Source organism: Seriola dumerili, unplaced genomic scaffold, assembly GCF_002260705.1.
Source record: "Seriola dumerili isolate Sdu_G_001 unplaced genomic scaffold, Sdu_1.0 BDQW01000309.1, whole genome shotgun sequence".
Lineage (NCBI taxonomy): Eukaryota > Metazoa > Chordata > Actinopteri > Carangiformes > Carangidae > Seriola > Seriola dumerili.
Window position 1 is genome coordinate 302,127 of NW_019174564.1, and position 22,510 is coordinate 324,636.

The 22,510-nt window shown below is 38.8% G+C and overlaps 2 protein-coding genes across 3 annotated transcripts in view; both read right to left on the reverse strand.

Annotated features, from left to right (window-relative positions):
• Nucleotides 1-5,985, reverse strand: part of nfib (nuclear factor I B) — a 62,081-nt gene extending 56,096 nt beyond the window's left edge. Inside the window, exons 1-2 of one of the 2 annotated variants that reach the window (XM_022758823.1) lie at nt 5,716-5,985; nt 999-1,530 (exon numbers count right to left, since the gene is read on the reverse strand). In XM_022758823.1, the coding sequence (XP_022614544.1) occupies nt 999-1,530; nt 5,716-5,733 (550 nt within the window). In that variant the 5' untranslated portion in view covers nt 5,734-5,985. Of the gene's footprint in view, nt 1-998; nt 1,531-4,103; nt 4,162-5,715 lie in introns of those variants that run through there. The other variant, XM_022758821.1, reaches the window with a different exon arrangement.
• A 12,423-nt stretch (nt 5,986-18,408) lies between these two features.
• zdhhc21 (zinc finger DHHC-type containing 21) lies at nt 18,409-22,230 on the reverse strand. Its single transcript, XM_022758797.1, has 8 exons — nt 22,188-22,230; nt 21,277-21,453; nt 20,940-21,038; nt 20,605-20,716; nt 20,105-20,243; nt 19,718-19,834; nt 18,927-18,970; nt 18,409-18,694 (listed from the first exon to the last, which is right to left on the reverse strand). Exons 2-8 carry the CDS (start codon nt 21,428-21,430, stop codon nt 18,562-18,564), a joined length of 798 nt encoding a protein of 265 aa, XP_022614518.1. The 5' UTR covers nt 21,431-21,453; nt 22,188-22,230; the 3' UTR covers nt 18,409-18,561.
• Between the last annotated feature and the right edge of the window lie 280 nt (nt 22,231-22,510).

Genomic DNA, 22,510 nt, shown 5'->3' on the forward strand with positions numbered 1-22,510 from the left:
TTTTTTAACCTCTTATTTCACACTGTGCTGAAAAAAATTCAGTTTTCACAAAGGCTTTCATCTAAAGAAACCAGCTTTTCAGGAATTAAGAAAAGACGCAGGTTTCTCTTTCAGCACAAACTCGCTCACACATTATAAGTATATCGTATATATACTTCAAAACTAACAACGGAAATTTATTGCAAATATTAACAAGGCCCAAAGTTTACTCACACATTCAATGCTGAGCTGTGATGTAACTTCGATGTTTGTGTATTTTTAATGAGGGAAATCTCATTTTAAAACAATTGTGTTCTTATGCGATTTTTGATTGACAAAAAAAATTACATAATGTTACATTATATAATGGGAACTATGGGAATGAAGGTTGGGACGCTCCAGAATGAAGGCCATAATTTAACATAGTACAACCTCAGTTTTTAAAAATATACTGTCAGTATAAACAAATATTGAAATAAAGGAGGCTTTATATGAATCCTGAGTTACTGGCAAAAAGGCTCAGTATTTGAAAAATATAAAACTAGTTGGTTCATTTTAATTTAACCACTCTATCCTGCAACTTTCCAATTAATCTCCAGGTGCACAGTGTGTGTGCAGTTGTAAAAGCCTGTGTGACTGTGTGTGTACGAGATAATACACACACAGTCCATTATGGTAGCTGAATAATTAGCAAACATGAGTAGGAGCTGCTACTGGAGAACAGCAGAGCAAGGACACATTTAAAACATGTTCTACATTCAGTATTGATTACAGTCTTTTTGTTTAGTAATGAGCCACATTTGAACCATATAAAATGTACGCTGCACATACACAGCGCTGACTATGATGTTTCTTATATTTATTTGTCTTGCAAATGTAGTGGTGCTTTCAGCCGGTCTCTGCAAGGCTGCCAAAAAGTAACACATGTGACCCTTGACCTTGCCAAGCCATCATTCACACATGCGCGTTAGCTCGCACACAAAGTGAAACAAACACACACAGTATGAGCTTTAACCTACCTTGGTCCTGGACATAGTATGCTAGAAACAAGTCCAGCTCCTTGACCGACACTGTTATGTGGTGTGGCTGGACACAAAGTGCTGGGTTGGTGCAATGTGGAGACTTGACAAGGCGCTCGCCATCTGTACTTTCCAGAGGGATGCCTTTGAAGAGGATGACCATCACCAGGTCCAGTCGCCAAACTTTGTCGGCCTGCCGCAAACAGTCAATCCGGCGGATCTTGCCCTTCTGGTCCGGGTTGGATAGCACACAGCACGGGTGCTTCTTGCCCGTCACACTGAGGACAAAGTCCTCCCGGTACTCCTGCCGAATGTCCTTACGCAGCTTGGCCAGCAGCCTGGATGCCCATTTTTGCTTAACCTCGGGCTTCTCGCTCAGAAGCTCGTCCTTCACCGCACGCTCCTCGTCCTTGGACATCCGCTTCTCGTGCTTCTTGAAGTACTTGCGTTTTCTGGCCTGGAGGTTGAACCATGTGTAGGCGATGGCACGGACGTGAGGAAGAAGTGCCTCGATGAAGGGATGAAATTCATCCTGGAGCATCCAAAGGGACACAGTGAGGAGAGGGGAAAAGAGAAGGAGAGACATATAATCAGAAACTCATGTCATCAAACACGATGAAGAAATATGGGTTTAGTCAGCTACTAATCTGAGGCAGAAGGGAAGTCAGACCACAAACAAACAATCCCTCATAATCAGTCACATCACATCTTATTGGCAATTTCAACAGCTTTGAGTTGAGAAGTTTCTCTTCACATAGCGACACTGGTTTTACCATTCTGGATGTATCTGGACGTAGTACAGGTATGACAAGGAAATTCCACTGTTTATATCAACTGCCAGCACTACAATAGCACCAAGCCCGGTGACTGAACACACTCGTGTCTCCGCTCTCATTCCACGAGCATGCTCTGAGCGGGACTCCCGTGCTGCTGCTGCTGCTGCTGCTACAGAGAGCATGCGCCTCTTACAGTTGCATATCTTTTATCAAACTATTCACACTGCAACGTGAACTTATCCCATGTCCATGAGGGATGGTGGATAAGCTGTAGCGACCCGGTGGGCCACAGTCACTAAATAGGAAGTAAGGAAGATTCCCATTCTCCAGTGCATATGCACAGAGCATCATACACAGGCTGAATGTACAAAATGAGGTTAACACACGGAATGACACTTGCTCAGCTTCATTCCAAAACCCTGAGATCAGACAGTGACGTTAAAATACCGGCCTGCGTTAAATGTTTCATCTTGCTTTAAATTATTTTTAAAATGTCTTCTTGAAACTTATTTTTCGGATAAATTGTCAGATATTCATGTCAATATTAGTGAAAATATTTATATGGGTTATCAGTTGTATTCAGTTGAAGTTTTCTGTGTAATTTGCATTAAGATGTAGTAAACTTTACACCACATTATCTTTAATTCTAAACTGAAAAATCATTGCATATATGCGTCAAAAAAGAAAAGTTTTGCAGTTCGCATTTGACAGAATTCCTCTCGATCCTTACAACTAAAAAAACGAAACACCAACATTTCCACAGCAGTTCAATGGCCTGCGGGCTTTCACACCAATACCACTCCAGTAATTCTAATACAAATTATCATAATCACTTAATGCTTCTTCTTTGTAGGTGCAGGAATGTAGAGGACGGTGTGAAAGATTTAAGAGTCGTCAGAAATTACAGCAGCTGTGAGAGAGAAGAGGAAACATTAACTTATCTTTGTTTTAGGTCATTAAAATGTCAAATTTAATAAGTAGAAGCAGCGCCTTTTTTGAGCAGGCTTGTGAAGAGTTAAACCACATATTGTCCTTTTTTATAAGCAGCAAGGCAGGCAGGCTATAGGAAACCACAGAAATCTACTCCCTATCTGTGACTGCCGCTGGTGCTCCTCTGAGAAGCCACATTTCTGGTCTGCACTTTAGGGCCAATAAAATCCTGCTCCAGTATACTGATGTTATATTATAATCTTTTAACATACAGCATGAATTAACATTTTATTCTCTACAGATTCTAGTTTTAAAATGTTTTATATTTACTATGGATACTATGGATGCTATACATATCCACAGTCTTTTAAAGAGGTTAAAAGAAAATATTTCAGAGCTCCTTTTAATGTCACATCCTCACTATAAAGTTGCCAATTAAACTGACAAAAGTTAGCAGTAAATGTGATGTGCAGGAGCTGCTTCCGAAATCCTTTTCACTTCTGGTTTCCTGTTCAAAAACACTTTAAATATTCTGTTAATTTTTTTCAACCAGTCTAAAGCCAAATGCTTTAAAGATAAATGACTTGGCCAGGGCCTATGCAGTGCACTTCAGCTGGGGCCATAAAAGCACAATCCTCTTAAGTACAAACTAAACCACATCTCAGTCAATCACTTACTTATGCCAAGTAAAATATAAACAGTAAAACTGAGTCAGCCAAAACAGTCAGCTACTCTGTCCAAGCCTGAAACAACCTTATCATGCATTTGATCTTCCTACAGTGAAAGTGGCTTTATCTCCTTCCACCTTCACTTCCCTAAAATATAGGGGTTTAACGCTAAATAAAAATATACACGTGGAAAAAAATATAAACACAGCTCAAGCAAGGCCAGGAAGTGTGTGTGAGGTTATTAGAGGACACAAATAACCTAATTAAACCTGGGAGATACCTGCACCAAATATACAGGACTATGAAGAACATCAAGTTTTGGAGTGCTATCTTAAAAAAAAAATCACCTTTACGCACAACTTTACGCACACAAAGAACGCAGAGCGATTGGCACTTTACTTACTTTTTAGTTGTCTATAGGACTATTACATTTTTTTTTCATTTTGACTTTCGGTGGAAATCTAAGATCTCGAAAGTAAAAATCACCACAATTATGGCACAAACGTGCGCATTAAGGATTAACAACATAAATTTTGGTTCATTTTAACGCCATATTTTCACTCACATGGCAAAACTACGTTATTTGTAAGAGTTGTGAAAGTATTTCCCACCCACAGATGAAAACTGCAATCCTGGCGCATACACAGAACTTTCTATTCCCTGACTGCAATTTCATTACAAATATGGAATTCGTAACAATTAAATGTATATTTAAAAAAAGACACAAATACCTGAGTAAGACAAATTGGAGAGTACATGACGAGACGGCTACACAGAGAGTGAATGTACTTGGACTGATTCCTCTGATCACTTTATCGCGCCATTCCTGGACCGATGTGCACCATGCAAGACTGTGGAGCAGCTATCCGCGTAAAACAAAAAGATTATCCAAGAACATCCATGGATTTTTTTGCGATCCAAAGATTGTCGTCTCCGCAGAGAAAATGAGATTTTATGCAGGAGATTTTTTTTAAAGTTGACATGCACAGCGAGCACTCGCAGATTCTACTCGTAGAGCCGGTGCAAACGGGGCTGCTGCGTACTCCTCTCTACTACATGGGCTCTTTGCGCGTCTCGGTGCAGTGATATCTCGTTCATAAAAGCATTGTGGGGAGCTTCAGAGGGCGCCGAGTGTGTGATGTTCACCCCTGCTTTAACCAAACTTGATATGAAATCGACCGGTGCACCTTCGGTCCTGCGCAATTCCAGCAAATCAGACCCAACTTTTTTTTTCTTTTTTTTTTTCACCCACGTAATTACACAGTCACACTCCTCCTCCTCCAAACACACAACCCCTATCTACCACACAGCACCTTCTTCTCTTCTTCGGCTATCTTAATACACAGCGTACAATTCATTTAGCCCCTCATTCCAGCAGAATTATTATAAGAGCCTCGGGGACTTTGGACCACAGCCTCGGTCACATAGACACGGAAAAGGAAAATTCCCCTCCGCGGATCTGGCACCCTTTACCCCCGAGCTCCCTGTCAACAACATGCGCTTACTCCTTTTCCAGTTTAGATAATTCAACGGGGTGTCTGTGGTTCACAGTAAAAACAAACAGTGGGTCTTTTGAGTTTAGTTTTGCCACATAATTGCAGGGGAAACATCATGAACTCAGTTTTTTTTTTTTTGCCTTTAGATTTTGTGAAAAAGTTCCTCAAATTAATTCTGATAAGATAAATAGTATCTAAGACAGAAGATTAAGCACATTTTATACAAGTATTAAATCATTCATTTTATTGTTCACTGCAGGATTAAACTGTACTGTTTGATTGGTAAGAAAAAAGAAAAAAGAAAGGCTGCCTAACTTGAAACTTTGGCACGTTACAAATACTTTGTATGTTTTTAGTTAGTTTTTAAATGACATTTTATGTCAGTGGGCCTTATAACCCTGCTCTACCTGAACACTTGAATGAGTTTTTTTAGTGAGCTGTAAAACTCTCATGACTAAGCTGGGTGTGTTGTAACATTGCAGCTTTAATGCTGAAAGGACTGGAAGTTTAACATTGTTACTCTGTGGCTGCAATGTGTGTGTGTGTGTGTGTGTGTGTGTGTGTGTGTGTGTGTGTGTGTGTGTGTGTCCTACAGAGCTGTCAACAGTCCACATAGAGTTCATTTGCCAAATTAAGGGGAATGGGATGTTAACATAGGCTGCCGGAGAATCTGTGCCAAGTTTAGTACAATTTTGGCCCGACCGTGCCAATGTTGTGGTCCGTGTTAAGTTAACCCACTTTCCACATTTCTCAATCGTCGCGAGGACAGGACAGTATTACAAAAAATTGGTATCACAAAGACCGTTATCACAACATTTGAAAGCAATAATAATCCATGTTCACGTACCATTGCACTGTACTGCATGGATTAATAGGGAATCCTGGAGCCTGGTTGAAACACACAAGCCGGTAGCTTCACATTTCTCACGTTCAACTTTGTGCTTTGGAGGGTTTTCTCTTGCAGTGCTCGCAAAAAAAGAAAAAAAGTCAACACCGGAAGACAATTCTTGGCAGATAGCGGTGAAAAGAAGTTAGGAGCACCTCGCGTTTTTTTCTCTTTTTTTCTTGTCTTCCTTCCTCTTCGAGTCTTACTTTTTTGGATCGTTTTTTGGGGTTGTTCAGTGAAGTTGAACGTGATCCAGAAGAGGCTGAGTTTTCGGCACTGGGTTGGTCTCCGCCTTCACTTTCACTGTCTGACTGACTGCCGCCCCCCGGCTCTCAGCAATGACTGTCAAGTTGGACAAACTTCAAATAACATCACTTCCGGTATGACTTTTCTAGATAAAAGTCTGTCAATGCTTGTGCAGCCTGTCAGCCAATATTAGTATGAACTGTTCACAGAAAGTAGCTAGGTGAACATTATGTGTAATAAATAGAAGAAAAAGATACAATTATTCTTAAATATTTATGTCACTGTCGAATGAAAACCGGACGTAAAAATATAAGCATTTCATGAAAAAGAACCTTTAGCCTTTAGCATTTTTATTTCATAGCCTAACTGAATGTGGTTTTAGACCGTTTTGAAGAAAAAAAAATCCAAAACGTGAGAATTGTCTGAAAAAAGCAGTTAATCCTTTGGTTCAACTTCAAGCCTAAAAAACACCAAATATGGAGATAGCTAGCCTACATGGTTTTCATTGCACAGCATTTAGCTAGTTTAAAGTTGTTGTTTTGTAATTTCATATCTTAGTGTGGCTACTATAAACTACGTCATTAAGGGTTTACAGCTGTTATAACTTGAGTAACGTCTACTGATACCAAAAATACTAATTTTAGCCTCCACACATTAACTCTTATTTTGAATTTTCCCAACCACTTATCATGGGTATCATCTAGCTGTTTCTCTGTAGCTTGACACAGCTACATTTTGTAATAGTGTTTGCATTCTTGCCTCTCATTGGCCAGCAGCAGTGGCCCCGGGAGTCTGTACCCTGGGCCCCTCATTTCCGCTCCTCTTACGTGCTGTTTGGGGTTTGACAGAGCTGGACAGTCAATGCTGAATAGCGATGCAGCCACTGACTGATGGTGGAAATAACTACACTGCAGTAATTATCGCTCTATAATATACAGTAAGGGAAATCATATTATTATTATTATTATTATTATTATTGTTATTACTAGCAGTGGCAGTACAAAGCGGAGGAAGTGGCAGTAATAAGCTGCTACCAGTATCTGATATTCTCCATACATATATTCTATTCTATGTACACCTGATCTCTACATTATCCCTATATTATGCTGCTAATTTCATTTACTTTTAGGTAGGAGTATCATGTAACTGTCATTTCCTCAATCTGTCAAATATTAAAATCAGTTTTATAGTGCTAATTACATAATATGAGTAAAAGTAGTAGCAATAACAGTATTAGCAGCAATAGTGAGCAGTGTTATAATAGTAACAGTCATTGTGGCAGTACTGAGTAGGCTATAGTAGTAATGGTTCAATATTGCCAGAGCAGTTGACTGATAGGATATTTAAATTGGGTATCCTTGCACTGAATAATCATTCACTGGGTGTCCATTACTGTATGCCATCATAGCAACAATAGAAAATGATTGTATGAATTGAATGGGTAGTCTGACAACAGTTTTTGCTGCTCTTTCATCGTTGTGATCATGACATGAACACACTATTCCCAATATCTAAAAATGTCATAATTGTCATGTTGTCATGTCATGTCCAAATGATTATAAAGTGTTACTCAATGATGGTTTCAAGGACAGTCTGATACCATTGGTGTGCCAAGTCTCTGAGTGACAGCCTTGAGGCAAAGCTATTCGTTGGGTGTAGGCTAAATAGATCTTGTTCTTCTGACTATTAAACCTTTAAAAACACTTATTTAAACCCCCACTAAATGGGAATTTAAAGTACATTCAATACATTTTGGAATATTTTGTTCCACACTCAGTTTCTATTATCTACCTTTTTTTTTCAAGAAAGTTTTACTTTTAGACTTACATCATTTTACTTCATAACTGTTGTTAATGGGTGAGATACCATGTAAGGCTCGATCAGTATCACAAAACAATGACTCCATAATTCATCTGCTTCTATTTATCCAACATTATATCATACCAGTCTAATGATGCACATGGCATGAGCCCTCACAGTTTCATCCCTCTGAATGTGGATCTGCCGCCCCCATGTGGCTACAAACACAACTGCTAGTTGATGGTTTGGGACCCACTGGAGAATTAAACCTGAGGTCCTGTACATGTTGAAGTTCTACCTTTAAAAGGTGGAGATGTTTTTGTGGCATATAGGCAGTTTACAACACAAGTTATACACATGCTTACAGGAGAGTCACAAAGTTCACTTTCTCTTTTTCTTTACTTGCTGAACACTTGCACAACTACAGCACTGTGGCAATCAGCATCAGGATGAATGAAAAGACCGGTTCATCCTATGAAGGTCCAGGATTCTTAACGTTGTAACAACTGGCAGAATAATGACAAATCGCTCTTTAAAATAAAAAGTGCTATCTTATTAGCCAACATGTTAGAAATTTCCCTGCGAAATGAAAATATTAACACTGTTGGATAAAACAACATAATGATATCAGGTTGAGAAGAAAAATGTCATTGTAGGAAGGGATCAGCTGTTACTCTGTTCTTCAAGTGTCCCCAGTAAGACATGGCAGTGGGACAGTGAGCCAGCAGGTACAATAACTCTATTTTTTTATACCATTAGGTGGCAATAGACTAGAACTGCTACTGCAGGGAACACCTGTGTCATTTGGTTATAATCTATAATCTAGTACCATTTATTGTATCAGTATGTTTGACATTTAACTTAACAAATCAAAGTAAAGACTGGTCAGAGAATACAAGCTAATTTTAATTCTCTTTTTCTTTTTTTTGATGACAGTACAACTACAAGGCTGCTGCTGCTGGTTTAACCTGAATGTTCTCCTCATGGCGAAATAGTATGTGAGCTAGATTCCCTTCTCCTTTAAGGTTACATTGATAATCATGCTGTACGTGGTTTAGTCTGTGTGATGCCATTTCCTACTGTTGCACCATTTCCTATGAGCTTTTCATAATGGCTGTAAGTAACTTTTCATAAGAAGACAGCAGATGAGCTAGTCCCTGCCTAAATCCCTCTAATCTAACCTTTAAGATGAACTTTTAATTAACCACTGTTTCTGGCCATGATGTACTTCACATCATGTTCTGTCCCCTGCTCGCTGAAATTGCTCTTAAAATCCCCTCCTGAATTCTTGAAAGCACTAAGGGTCTGTCTTTATATGAACTGGCAGATAATCAGAGTTGAGGCTGATTCTGTTTTGCTCTGTGTCTTCCTTTAAAACAGCATCCGTTAAATGCCTTGAAGACACCACATTTAATATATGTAAACTAATTAATATCATTATAGCATTCAGGCATTGCCGCCATGTACACACACTGACATCAAACATGACTGAAACCAGGACTAAATCAAGCAGCAGGTATCAGAGGAAACAGCCTGACCTGAGGAGAAAGAGTCATTTCTTTCAGCTCATATGCATGGAGACAGACAGACAAACCTCAGCTCTAAACCCTGGAGATGGAGCACAATAAAAGCGCGCCTGTAGTCTGACAAGTAAATAAATATTCAGAGAGAAATGTCAGCCTGTGTTGCCTCTTCAGCATGGGAAAGGCGCGGGCTGGACAAGGGGTCTTTGTTCGACACTATCAAATCAACACTGCAGAGGGTGCACAGAGAGGTGCACTTGAGGAACGCTCTTATACTTAAGGCATACTGAACACCTCCTTTAGTTATTCATCTCTGTTAAAAATATATATATGTATATTATTTTTGAAGTCCATTTTGATTACTCCTCACCTTCAAAATCCTCGGTTAACTGGGTTCAGTGATCAAAGTTACAACCGCTGGCCTTAAGAATCACATTCCCTTAGAAATGAATGTGCAATGGACACTCTTAAAAATATTTCTAATAACTAAAACCTAGAACAAATAGCTCTTAGCACATAATAGCTAGCTAATTAGTGCTAGCCAAAATCATTCATTATGAAACCTTTTCCACATTATCCCTCACCAAAGCAATTGTGGTCAGACATGACCTGGGCACGGACAGATATAGACACAAACCAAAGTCCCAAAAGCAATAAAACTGATGGTGCCTCAGGTAAATTCAATTTTGAGAGGGGCTATCAGAAGAATATGATATTTAGCTGATTCAGACAGGGTCACAGTTCCAGACGGGCCATGGATTTTCCAGACATATTTTCCCAAATATTGTCAAAAGTCTGCAACTGTGGCACCACAAAATTTTAGATTTTGTAGATTTATATTATTAGGTTATTACAAAAATAATATCAGCCCTTTTTTAAACAGATTTTTGCCTGATGGTGACGTTCACAAGAAATGAAGAGAAGGAAGACATGACGAAAGAGTTCCACTTACCATCCACCACGTCCTGGCTGACATGTCATAACAAAGCTGCCATTTAATGGACCTCTCTGTCAGTTTCCCCGCCATCACTGTGCTCCCGGCTCTCATCGGATGCAGCCCGGTGGAAGATAAGACACCTAATCAAAGGGGCATCAGTGGAGGCATGCTGTGCCACATGAAGGCCAGTCCTTGACAACACTGCATTATGGGAAGAAAAAAAAAATCAGCAACAGCTTGACCAGGGACTTGAACCTGACTGTGGTAATTACAAGAGCCATGACCCTGCAACCCTCACCATCCCCCTCCTACATTAACCTCCTCCCCCTGCTCTCTCCCCCCTCCCCTCTCCCTCTCTTACACTTGTTCTACAAAGTGCTGGAAGTTACAGATGACTTGGAGATTCATTACAACATGGAAATACATTTTGTGTCAAGAATGCAATAATTATTGTAATTTAGATCTAGGTTTTGTTCATTAAAGGGATTTGATGGACTGTAAAAGAATCAGGTTTTTCTGCCGAGATAAGTAATGTGATTAAATGAACACAAATGCACTCATCTCTTTTAATTTTGAAGTGCCTGAGAACAGGAGCATCATTCTTCTATAAGCGTCAGAGACAAGATGATTGTGGGTCAGTGGTGACGTTTGGCCTGTACCCATCTCTCTGTTTCAACCCTGCTTTTGAGTGAGTAATAAAACCTGCCAGTGCTGGGAATTATCCACTAAAGAGCCAGGGCAGCTTGGTATCACTGCGCGGCACTGAACTAAAGGTCACTGAGAGCCTCTTGACTTCTGCATATAAAAAATGCAGTGGTGTGCGGATTGTGTTAAAGGATTATCTAATGTCACTGAAAATTATTGTTCTAATTCAAAGGGGGACCCACTCTATTACCATTGAACCAGTGGTGAAGATCAAGTAGTCATCAAGAGAACTGTTGCATTAAAGTCGCCCTCAGTGTCAGGGCTCCACTGGGAAGCGACTGTATTTTGATCCATGAATGAAGACGTTTGGCGTGTCCATGTAAATGTTATCTGAATGCCAGCTGAAAAGACCTTTTCTCTCCTGCCACATTCCAATCCTCCTCGCTGAGGCCGCTCAGTGGCAGCTGGATTTCCCCACAGGGACGGTGGGTGGACTTAGCAACAGTTACTTAGCATTACTTACAACAAATAGCTCGATGAATGAAAAAAACCAGTGGGAAGGAAGACAATGACTTCACTTGATCATACTGTAGTTTATGGCACAAGCCAGAAGTCACAATATTTTAGCACTTTGGGTTAAATCTCACACAATGCAATAGAAAATTCATTTTAAAAGTTGGATGGAAATGAAGCAGGACTAACTGAGCACCTATCGGGTAAACAACATGCTGTATGTTTGCCCTACATCTGATTGCACTGTATAGCTGCTTTCAATAAGTACCTGTTCAGCATTGACCTTTTCAGCACACCTGACTTTAATAAAGCACTAATTAGGAGCCTAATCAGGAGCTGGCTAATTAAATTGGTTCTTAAACACAGAGAACAATAAAACACTCCACACTCATCATGGAAGGCAAATATCAGCTGGTCACGACAGGGAACAGGTAAATGGATCTTATCTTACTCTAGAGTATAAAAGACAACAAGTGTAACTGTGGTTTACATTATCAGAGGGAATCTAAAAACCATAGGGAGGGCAGATAAAGATAAAGCAAAAATACTACAGGAGTTGTGTTTTTGGTGGAAGACTGTATATTATTTTCAGCATCTTGTGAGACTTTAGGAACAGTTTACCCTGTAGTGGTCATGTGTTTTCACATGTTATTCCTTAACTAATACATTACTCAAGATTTGAAAAAAGTTTAATTTGCTCAAGTGTCTTTTTAAAAAAATGTGCTTTATCCATATTAACGCGAATCCTGGGCCCTCTTTAACAACTCTGAAAAACCTACTTAACATTGTTTTTTATTACAACAGAGTAAACAGTAAAGTGCTGCATTACTTCAATAAAACATGGTTAAATACAATGGATTGCAATTATTATTAATTTTACACATACAGCTGTGGGGTATGTGAGACCCCTTACAATGAGAAATCAAAGCCAATCTCAACAACACATAAAGATCTAGAGAGTTTGAAGAATTTTATCACTTGAATTAAAAAAATAAAAATAAAAAAAAAGTTTAGCAAATTAAAGGAAAAAAAAAAAAATTCTGGCAGTATTCAGCTGATGCCAAACATGTGATCCACGATTTTGGAAAAAGGAAAATGTTCAGGGCCAAGCTCATACACAAGAGCCGCATGCACCTTATTGATTTTGAGGGTAAAATCGATACATTTCATCGTCTTGATTGGATTAACTGTTTCAAGTTCAACTTTTAATTGGATTTCTACTTTCTACTATGAGAGCTTATTTGAAAATCAATAGGCCAATCAATACCTCCGTGTTCAGAAAGTTCAGCTCTGGAGCTGAAAATGGAGGGAAGTAGCAGACACCTGCTACTTGCAACCTACTCACATGATTTATTGAAGTCTGACAAATCTAATCTTGCTTTTATGATACATTATATAATGTAAAAATATTTATTGAATCAAATTGTAATCAGAGATTCAGTAAGACATTTTCATTTTAAAGATCTAAAAAGAAGTTCAGATTGTTTCATGTGCCTTTTATGTATACAGAAAATTGGACTGCAACAACTACAACTTATTGCTAGGATCTTTACAGGAGCCCTACCTCAGAAAAAAAAGGCATCAAAGCAAAATATTGTAATCCTGGGGATGATCTTAATCATCCAATCATATAGGAAAAATGGCCCATATGGATTGAAATCTAAAAATGATCATGCTACCCTTAATTAGTGAGGCGATAATAAACTGTATGTTAGATAGCGTAGACTTAATCCTTGTCTAGGCTTGGCAAAATGGCAGCAGAACACGCCAAGCCACTAACTCCAATCCTAGACAGGTAAACAGCCCTGTACTTGAGAGATAACTCTTCCAAGCATAGTTTATGTTTATCAAGCATGTGGCTAATTATTTCTTTTGTTCAGCCAGATGTCATAGACCGTAAAACTAGCAGGTGGTCACTTATTTAATTAGTTCAGTTGACCAACCAATTGCCAGAGATTAAGAGCACATTGAACCCAGGCTGCTGCAGGCTGCTATTATCTAGACTGGACTCCTTCAAATTTTATCATGCCAAAGCTCAAACTGACAAATTAAATTTCACCCCAGGCACATTTCAACATACTGGGGTTTGAAATGTGTTATTACAAACACTAATGCAGATATTAAATCTATATGCAGAATATTTTCTCTTCTCCAGGATAATGAAGGCACTGGCTGGGACTTTTAGAGTCAGCAGAGACTGATATTAAAACAGGTTGATATAAAGACAGTGGCCATGTGTCAAAAAGCCTGATGGGCACTTCTTAATTTAAGGAGGACCAAGAAAATGCTGTTGTGACAGTTCAAGATTTTGCTTGGTTAAGCCTGAGTCAGTTGGGGTTGCTGAGGGCAATAAAGTGCCAGCGTGCACGTGTGTATGTGTGTGTGTGTGTGTTCGGAGTATGTTTAAAACATGTAACCATTTTAGACAACACACATAGACCGCGTTCACGGATCATGCACACATTACATACGCCTCACTGAGATTTAAGAACTTTTTAGGACAATGGCCATTTGGTATGAGACAACTGAAGCAGCCTTGGGCTCTTATTGTGACACACAGTAATTGTAGTGAGAGAAACAAACAGCAAGTGAAGCATGTGTGACGTGTGACTTTGATGTTTCTGAGTCAGGCATTAACAGAAAACTGGCTGAAAATGTTTTGCTTAATTTTAATATAATCTTGTCAATGGAAGAAAACAACTGTGTGGTGTCATTACATAATATTTTACAGTGAAAATTCATCAGCTTATTTTGACATTCTGACATACCAGGAAAAGCAGGATCATTTTACAATGTCTCAGTCAGGCACATGAATAATAATAATAATAATAGTAATAAATGAACTAGAATGATAATAAATCACAGGGGATGCCGAACAAGCGCTTGTGCTTTTGAAGTTTATTTTGCTGATAATATTTTATTTAGGTTACACCATTGTTTATATAAAGAGATTGCGTACTCCTAAAGTTGGGGAGGATTCATAACTGAACAGTGAGTCAAGGCATAAATATGTGGTTTTGTTTTCTGTAGTTATGGGTACGGAAGCTGAGAACGGTTGTACTTGCAATTATTTTTTTAATGCCCTTATCACATAATCACAAATTAGTTATTTTGTTACTTTGAGCTTTTTTTCTTGTGATAAGAGGGTAATTTATCTTGCTATCTCAAGAAAACGAGGTTTGTTACCTTAAGTTAATCAACCCGTTATCACAAGAAAACAAAGGGTTGTTTCCTTTTATTATTCATAATGTTTATCAGCAATCAGGAGTGCCATGCTAGCATGCAAATGGCATCTTGACAGCTGTGACTGATTTCAGCTAAAGATATCAGATCAAGGAGTAACTATGACTGCAGCAAACAAAACTGCCTTGATTTACTGTTCAGTTATGAATCCTCCCGAACAGTCATGACAGTGATCGTGAAGGCTGTGTGGGTGTGATCAAATAAACCAGGCACTCATTTTCAAATTCTCCATAATTATCCTGTGATCTTATTAAAACGTAATAAATCATCTCAAAAAATCTGCCTTTTGTTTTCGCGAGTTGAGATAAATCAACTCATGATCTTGAGATAATGACATTGAAAAATGAAATGAAAGTATGGCCATTTGAGGCTTCCATATATGGGTGCTCCTTGATCTGCCATTTTCATCTTAAATACACAGTTACTGTTGTCAAGACTCCATCTGTGCATGTGGGTAATAAGAGATAATAACAGGTAATAAGAGACTGTAATAAGAGGAAACAACCTTTTGTTCTCTTGTGATATCAGATTGATTACCTCAAAATGAGGTAGCTGAAAAGGCTGATGCTATAGCTAGCCACACAGTCCTCTCAACTGCACACTTTTTATTATGAGCTGATTGGAGGTAGGTATAAAGCTAAAAAAAATTTAACATTTTCTATTTGTTTTTACACTCACATTTTAATTATTTAACTTGTCTGATAACCTTTTACTACATTTTGTCAGTCTCAGGGTTCCATATTGGTACGGTGGCAACAAGAATAAAGGTCCACTGCTCCTTCCCAGACTATGGTCTCACAGCTGAGGTCTCCATATAATAAAAGCTGTTGAAGAAAATACTGACATCGCATGCTAATTTCCCTCTTCATTTCCATAACAGAGAAATAAAAGCTTCAGCTGCAGCCAAGATTTAAGTTGCTAAACAGCAAGTTGAAAAAAGAGAGAAGAATCAGCTCAGACTTATTCAGAATCTAATTTATTAGAATATGAATACCTTTATGATATTTTTTATAATCACAATTGATACACTTTTCTAAGATAATTAACTGATTTTTCTCACAGGGCTTTCTAGACATAAAGAAATGGGTAACATATTTATGGTTTATTAATTTAATTCACAAAACACAACTGTTCCAGTGTTTGAGGTCTGAATCAAACAAAATAAAGCTTGAGAACACATTCCAAAAAACAGCAAATGAACAATGTGAACAAAAGAGCACAGATCCAAACTGAGAGCCCTGTGGGACGCCAGATAGCGGCTGTGGAGGGAAGTGAGTGAGCACAGCTTCTCTGAAACGTTCACACCTCCAGTCTCCTGCAGCTCTTGATTCAACAAAATGAATTTGAGCTTTTCTGTTAGCCTGTTGCTAACAACATGAGGTCCTGTGGCTGACATGTTGTTCATTGAAAATATGCTTTACAATTACACACAGCAGCTACAGTAGTATTAATCTTGGCTGAGGTTACTGAAGTATTGACAAACAATCAGTTATCACTGGTTAATGAGTCAAGAGTGAAACCCATCCATCCAGTTCATATACTTTACAATACATATCAGATTTTCACTACTGTTGTAACAATAAAGGTGGCTTCACTGACACACAGCGCTTATTGCTTTCAAAAATTATATATAAAGAAATTCTTAATGAATTCATCAGTACCCCATTCTTTTACCACCAATCACACACATTTACCCACCCATTATCAAACCACAAAAAAATAAAATACAAACATCCAAGAACCTGAATCTGAGTTATAAAAACCACTGAGCAAAGATATCAACACACACTCATGCAAATGCAAACAATTTGATTAGAGGTATGAATTAAAAAAGGGATACACGACAAATAAAATTCCTTCATGTGAAGATTGCAGTGAAACAGACTGTGTGCTAATGCAAAAATCAGTGCATAATATCGAACCGCTACCTTCAGACATTTGGTGAGACATGCTTTTACTGAATGCTTGCTGACTATTGCAACATTTCCCCCAGTCTTTGGCTTGTATGGAGAACAACATGATGATGATGTACTGTGAGAGTAAAAAGAAGACCTCGACAGGCACTTAAAACTACTTGGATATTGTAATGTTTCCAGCACATGGCAAGCTTTGTTTACGTACAGGTTGAGCTAAATGGCTGTCAAGTATTATAGACGGTGGCAACCACACTATGCTAGCATTGTTATGCACTGAATGATCTTCTCCAGTTAAAGAATTCAATAAATCTCTATTCAGTACCATAGAGTTACAGCAAAATCACCAGTGATGTGTCAAGTGTTAACTAGCTGTATGCCACAAGTACACTGATCTGCTTGTGTTTGGGTTGCTTGTTAAGACCTAACTACGTCAGCTGCAGCACTAACATGATAAGTATAAATCAAAAATGATTTTGTCAGCAGTATAAAATGAACAATGTATTCAAAAGTCATTTGTGCCAATGCTTTGTAAGTGCTATGGTTGATACAGCAGGTTTACGCTAAACAGTCCGATTTGAAGGAATAGGACGACATTCTGGGAAATATACCTTTTCGCTCTCTTGCGCAGAGTTAGATGAGAAGGTCGTTAGCACTCTCATGTCTGTTTGGTAAATGCCAGCAGCTGGTTGGCTTATTTTAGCATTAAGATTGGAAGTATGGGGAAATAGCTAGCCTGGCTCTGTCTTAACACAACATACTTATCAACAGCTCTACAGCTCACTAATTTACAATCTTTTTTTATTTAACCTGTAAAAACACTGAAATGTAAAAAAAAAAGACAAGTTGCAGTTCTACAGGGAATTTAGTTATTTATGTGGTTCTTTATGCTACGCTAACATAATCCACTGCTGGCTAAAACTATATATTTAGTTTACAGGCAATCTACTTCTCAGAATGTCAGACTACTCCTTTAAGATCAATAGAGGTTTAAGTGATCTTTGAGGACAGTATGTGAGTTCACAACATGTCATGATATTAATTGACTTTGTAATGTTTGTTATACGCAGAGAAACAACTTGATTATACAACAGATTTGATCACGACAGATACAGCCTAAGATTAATAGTGTTGACTTGTTTCTAAATTTGGATTATTGCACCATGATATGAGGAATTGTTAACTGTCTGCTTGTTATTACACATCTTTGTAACTGGTTGGTTGAGTGTCATCATTATTCAAGTTATCGACTTTGTTCTGTGGCCATGCTTCATAAAACATCACTTAATAGGTAAAACGATCACAGAACAAAGCAAGGAAACATTCATGAATCATCATATGATCACCATTTAAAGATCCCTTCACTATTCACATGAAATTTGCCAACTGGAAGATCAGCAACCAGAAAATATAAAGGAAAAGCAATGCTCATGCGTAACAAATAAAAAAAAGGACAGAGCTTAAAGAAACAAGGCACAAACTTTATACAAAAAAATGCCTTTCTAACAGACACACTGGAGTTACCCTAGCTCTGTCTGTAGTTGATTAAAGGTCAGTAGTAAAGGCTCTTTTGATTAAAGTAACCTGAGAGGGGTCCCTTTTGCCAGCTGCTTTCAGGTGCAGACTTCCATCCTTCTGATGCACTTAGCCATTAAAAGTGTTTTCCAAATGCTGAAAGTAGCAGTCACAGTGAGTAAAAAAGCAACATTTTCCCGTCAATCCCAAAGGTGTTTCTTGACCCTGTTTACTGCCAGTCTGGGTCTTGTAGAGAAAGGCAAAAGAAAACAAAAATATAAATAAATAAAACCCAAAAAAAAAAAAAAAAAGCTTCCAGTATCCACTGACAAACCAAGACTGCTGCCCAGTTCCCATAGCACAAAAGAGGACGGTGAAGGCGAGCAGATGGATTCTTTAAGTGTGTATACAGTGTTTCATCATGGCAGCCCGTAGCATCTGTGCAGGCAGGAGGTAGTGTAGCGCTACCGACCTACACGTGGGCGCGGGAGTGGTGGCTGGCTTGGAGCGGCTGCCTGTTTCGGAGCGGGAGGAACCACAGGAGTTTCCAGCGAGTGCCGCAAACTTCAGCTAGTGCCCACTGCCAGGATCTCTTTGAGCCGTATCTGCAAAGAAGAGAGAACAGAAAAGGTAATCATTCATGTTGAAATGTGTTTTATGCGAGCATTTTAAAGGAATAGTTCAACATTTTGGATGATATGCTTATTTTCTTTCTAGCCAAGATGAAACCACTGATACCACTTTCATATCCCTGCTCAACATTAAGTTGGAGCCAGCGGCTGGTTAGCTTAGATTAGTTTAGTGTGAAGACTGGAAACAGACTGGAAGCACACTCACATTTCATTTGAGAACTGAGCCATTTTCTCAATGGTGGTAGTATCCTGTTAGGGGGAGAAAGCAAAGGTCAATGCAAAATGAGTGGATCATTTCACCATCATGATGATTCAGGGCCTTGATTAAAGTGTCACATGATCTGCCAAAAACAGCATGCATTACATTTATGTGTTCTCCTGCCCCTGTTGACGGCTCCATCGATCGGAAACTTTTATCTAAATCAAAGTTTGCTGTTTCCCATCTGATCATGGAGGCTACGTACAGATGTTTCAAACATTACAGCTTTGCCAAAATGCTTGAAGAAAGCTTGTAAATTACTTTGGCTTATAATAAAACAATTTTGTTATGTCACCAAAGATATTATGAATGCAATTCTTCATATCTTGCAGGTAAATGTGGTCACTGACGGGATGTCCAAACACACTTGCACGCACACGCACACTCACACACACAGCCTGACCCCAGACTTTCTCTCGTTTCTTCTCTATTGATCCCTGCATTACTGGCATTGATTGTTTTATTTTTATGTCAAGCCGTTCTGTCTGAAGCTTAGTGTGCTGCTGCCTTGTTTGTCTTTGAAAAGACAGCCTGCTTTAAACAGGACAAACATACTAAATGATACGACCATCACGCTTATGTTTCAGATCCTACAAAATGACACTGAACAGTTACATGAGCTTGGAAATGTTTGCTACACTCTGTTAAGAGAAGACATAATTACATTAACATCATTGGAGCAGCAAATGTCATTTGAATCTAGATAATAAGTCCTCTGGTCATTATTCAGTACTCACAGACAGGATGCCCGTCATCTGTGTATAAAACAAGCTGGTCATGCCACCGAACATGACCACACCCATGAGCGCTGAGACTCGCAGCAGAGCCAGTTCATGGCGTGTCGTAAACTTCTCCTGGCAGAGGAAGACAGAAGGACAACTCGTTGATGTTCAATACTCTTATCTGAGTCAAATATTAACTTGTACATTTTACTAGTGCTGTAGCTGCCTCCTATGGGATGTAACAAAGCATTTAACACACGTATTGTGGCAAAGGTGACACATCAGCTTTAGGATAACCAAATAAAAACAGCGACAGTCCAAACTGCTACGCACATGTACACAAATGTAGACATTTTTCTGTGAACTGAGGATATCTGTTACTTATATTGCAGTGGAACGTACCTGGTCTAGTCCTGTCAGTGGCTGGAAGTAATAGTATTGGCAGAAGTCCAACACCAGGGTGAACAAACTTAGGACCTGAGCGTAGAAACAGAGCTGCAGGAAAAGCCAGTGGTTGTCTTCTCCCACGCAGTTATTGATCCTGGAAATAAACTGATCTTGTATCATTTGTGTTAACATTCATATATGATATGATACAATATAATCTATCTGCATGTGCAGAAAAACAATGTGTTGTGAGGATATTCATCTTTCATTTTGTCAATATTTGTGAAAAAATAATCTGTTTCCCACAATTATTGAAAACAAAATGGATAGCACAAGGTATCAGCTGTTCATTTTACAAAGAAGAAGACAGGTCATTACTGGTGTAAACTAGAAAACGTCTCTTGACTTTGTAGTGTTATATTATAAGCTACATTAACCATACCACTGATTTGAATACAAGCTTGCAATCAGAAGCTGTGAGATGTGATATGTATCAGTACAGAGTATACCCTCACCAAGGACAGTGGTGGTCCATCCTGCGTACACAGTGGCCACAACGACTGCAGTGGTGGGACCTTTTAGGTCTCATTAAGTTGCACTTATTGCACAGCTCCCAGTGCTCTCGCTCTGTGACATAAAGACAAAGATGACAAAGTGACACAGTGATAATAACCTTTAAACTTATAGATGTCATCTAAGAATAGATGTTGCTGTTTTTTTGAACATGTATGGACAAACAGTAAAAACATGCACTATCGGACACATTGGAAAGATAATAGGGGATCATTTTTTGCTTTATAAGAAGTGGTAAAGCAGTGAGGAAGTAAGGTGAGCTTTTCTGTTTCCGCACCAGAGTGAGGTATGTGGGGGTCCACAGGAAGACGCCCGGGATCTGCTGTCGAAGCTCTGACGAGGGCCGCTATGCAGAGTGCTGATGCTATGTAATAACCTGAGGAAATACAAAATGTTTAATTTACTTGAACAGTGTGATACACACACTTCCATCCAAAATCATTATACTGCATGTTTTAAAGGAGTACTCCTATAATAATTTTATTTTTTTGTCTGTGGTTTTACCAGAAATTCTCATGACTTTCAGCAGCCCCTCAGAAATAGGTTAGACACTTCCTTTCTTAATCTCTTATGTGTCAACAAGGAATTGATCCAGTGGAAACAAGGACACTCACAAACAACTGTGGCCCAGGGGATGTGTCCTTCATTGTAGTGTGGAAGCAGAACCAGCTTAGGAATGAAGAACGTGTTGTACAACCAGATCCCAAATACCATGCTGATGCACAGCCAGCCCATGGGGTCCACCACAAAGTGCAGTCGAAGCTTCATGGCTGCAGGGACTGCAGGAAAACCTATAGTGTACCGAGCAAACACATACAGATCGAAATATCCGGTTGATGTTAGGTAAAATAGGTGGTCTCTGCTCTCTCGCACAAGCTTAGTTATCGTACATACATGTTTTGTAGTGGCTGTTGTCATATCTGTGTGTGAGTCATCAGATTCCATTAGTTTGTGGTTATTTAAAATGATGTGTTTCAAATTAATTATCTATCACAAAGCAGTGACATTTTGCCTTAAGCACTGCTACATGACAGTAACAGATTTCATGTATTAATGACTGGCCGAAAGCAAAGCAGAATGACTGAGAACACCATTATCTGACATGTAGTGAGGAGGAAATATTAGGTCATGTTTGCTGGAAATTGTCATGAGATTAAACCTTAACATGGGCCTAACTAGTGTGTTATACAGCAGGTGTCTGTAAACAAGCCCAGCATTACCTCCACAAATTTTATATGTATTTTAACATGAGCAGTATCTGCTGATCTCATCCAGTCTAAATCAGTACAAACTGGCCAGTGTGCACTAAAAACCTAGTTATTGTACAGCCTCGCCTGCTCCATCATTCATACAACTGATAACACTGACAGGCGTGACGGGCTTGGCTCTATAGCCTTGCTGTGTTGTTAGCAAACCTCAGCGGGCTAACCTGATTTAATTCACTCGCCGTCATATACAGATTAAATAATACAACGTACGTAGCGTCAGTCATTATTTAATCATTTCAAAATGAAAATATACCTACTTTTATTAGCTGTCCTATTCAGTGCACGTATCAGTGGAGCCACTTCCTCATCCGAGCCTCTGTGGGCTGGACAGGACCAGTGTTTTGTTACCTGCAATGAAAAAACACATTTCCGGTTGATTTATTCTTACAAATAAAACCATTTTCAATGGGACGATAGTTTAGCAAAAAATAAATGAAAAATAAAAAATAAAAATTTTACATAAATATAGACTAAAGTATGTGCTACATAGGTACTACATACGAGTACATACATATTATCCAGTTTGATCCACTCAAATATCATCCAGCATTTATCTATCTAGCATTTATCTGTCTATACA

What these genes read in the sequence shown, in the direction of transcription:
- zdhhc21 (XM_022758797.1), bottom strand. Translation starts at nt 21,430, where the DNA reads ATGAAGCTTCGACTGCACTTTGTGGTGGACCCCATGGGCTGGCTGTGC. An exon ending in CCCCTGGGCCACAGTTGTTT is followed by an intron (nt 21,039 to 21,276) that starts GTGAGTGTCCTT and finishes GTATTTCCTCAG; the next exon opens with GTTATTACATAGCATCAGCA. An exon ending in AGATGACGGGCATCCTGTCT is followed by an intron (nt 18,971 to 19,717) that starts GTGAGTACTGAA and finishes TCCCCCTAACAG; the next exon opens with GATACTACCACCATTGAGAA.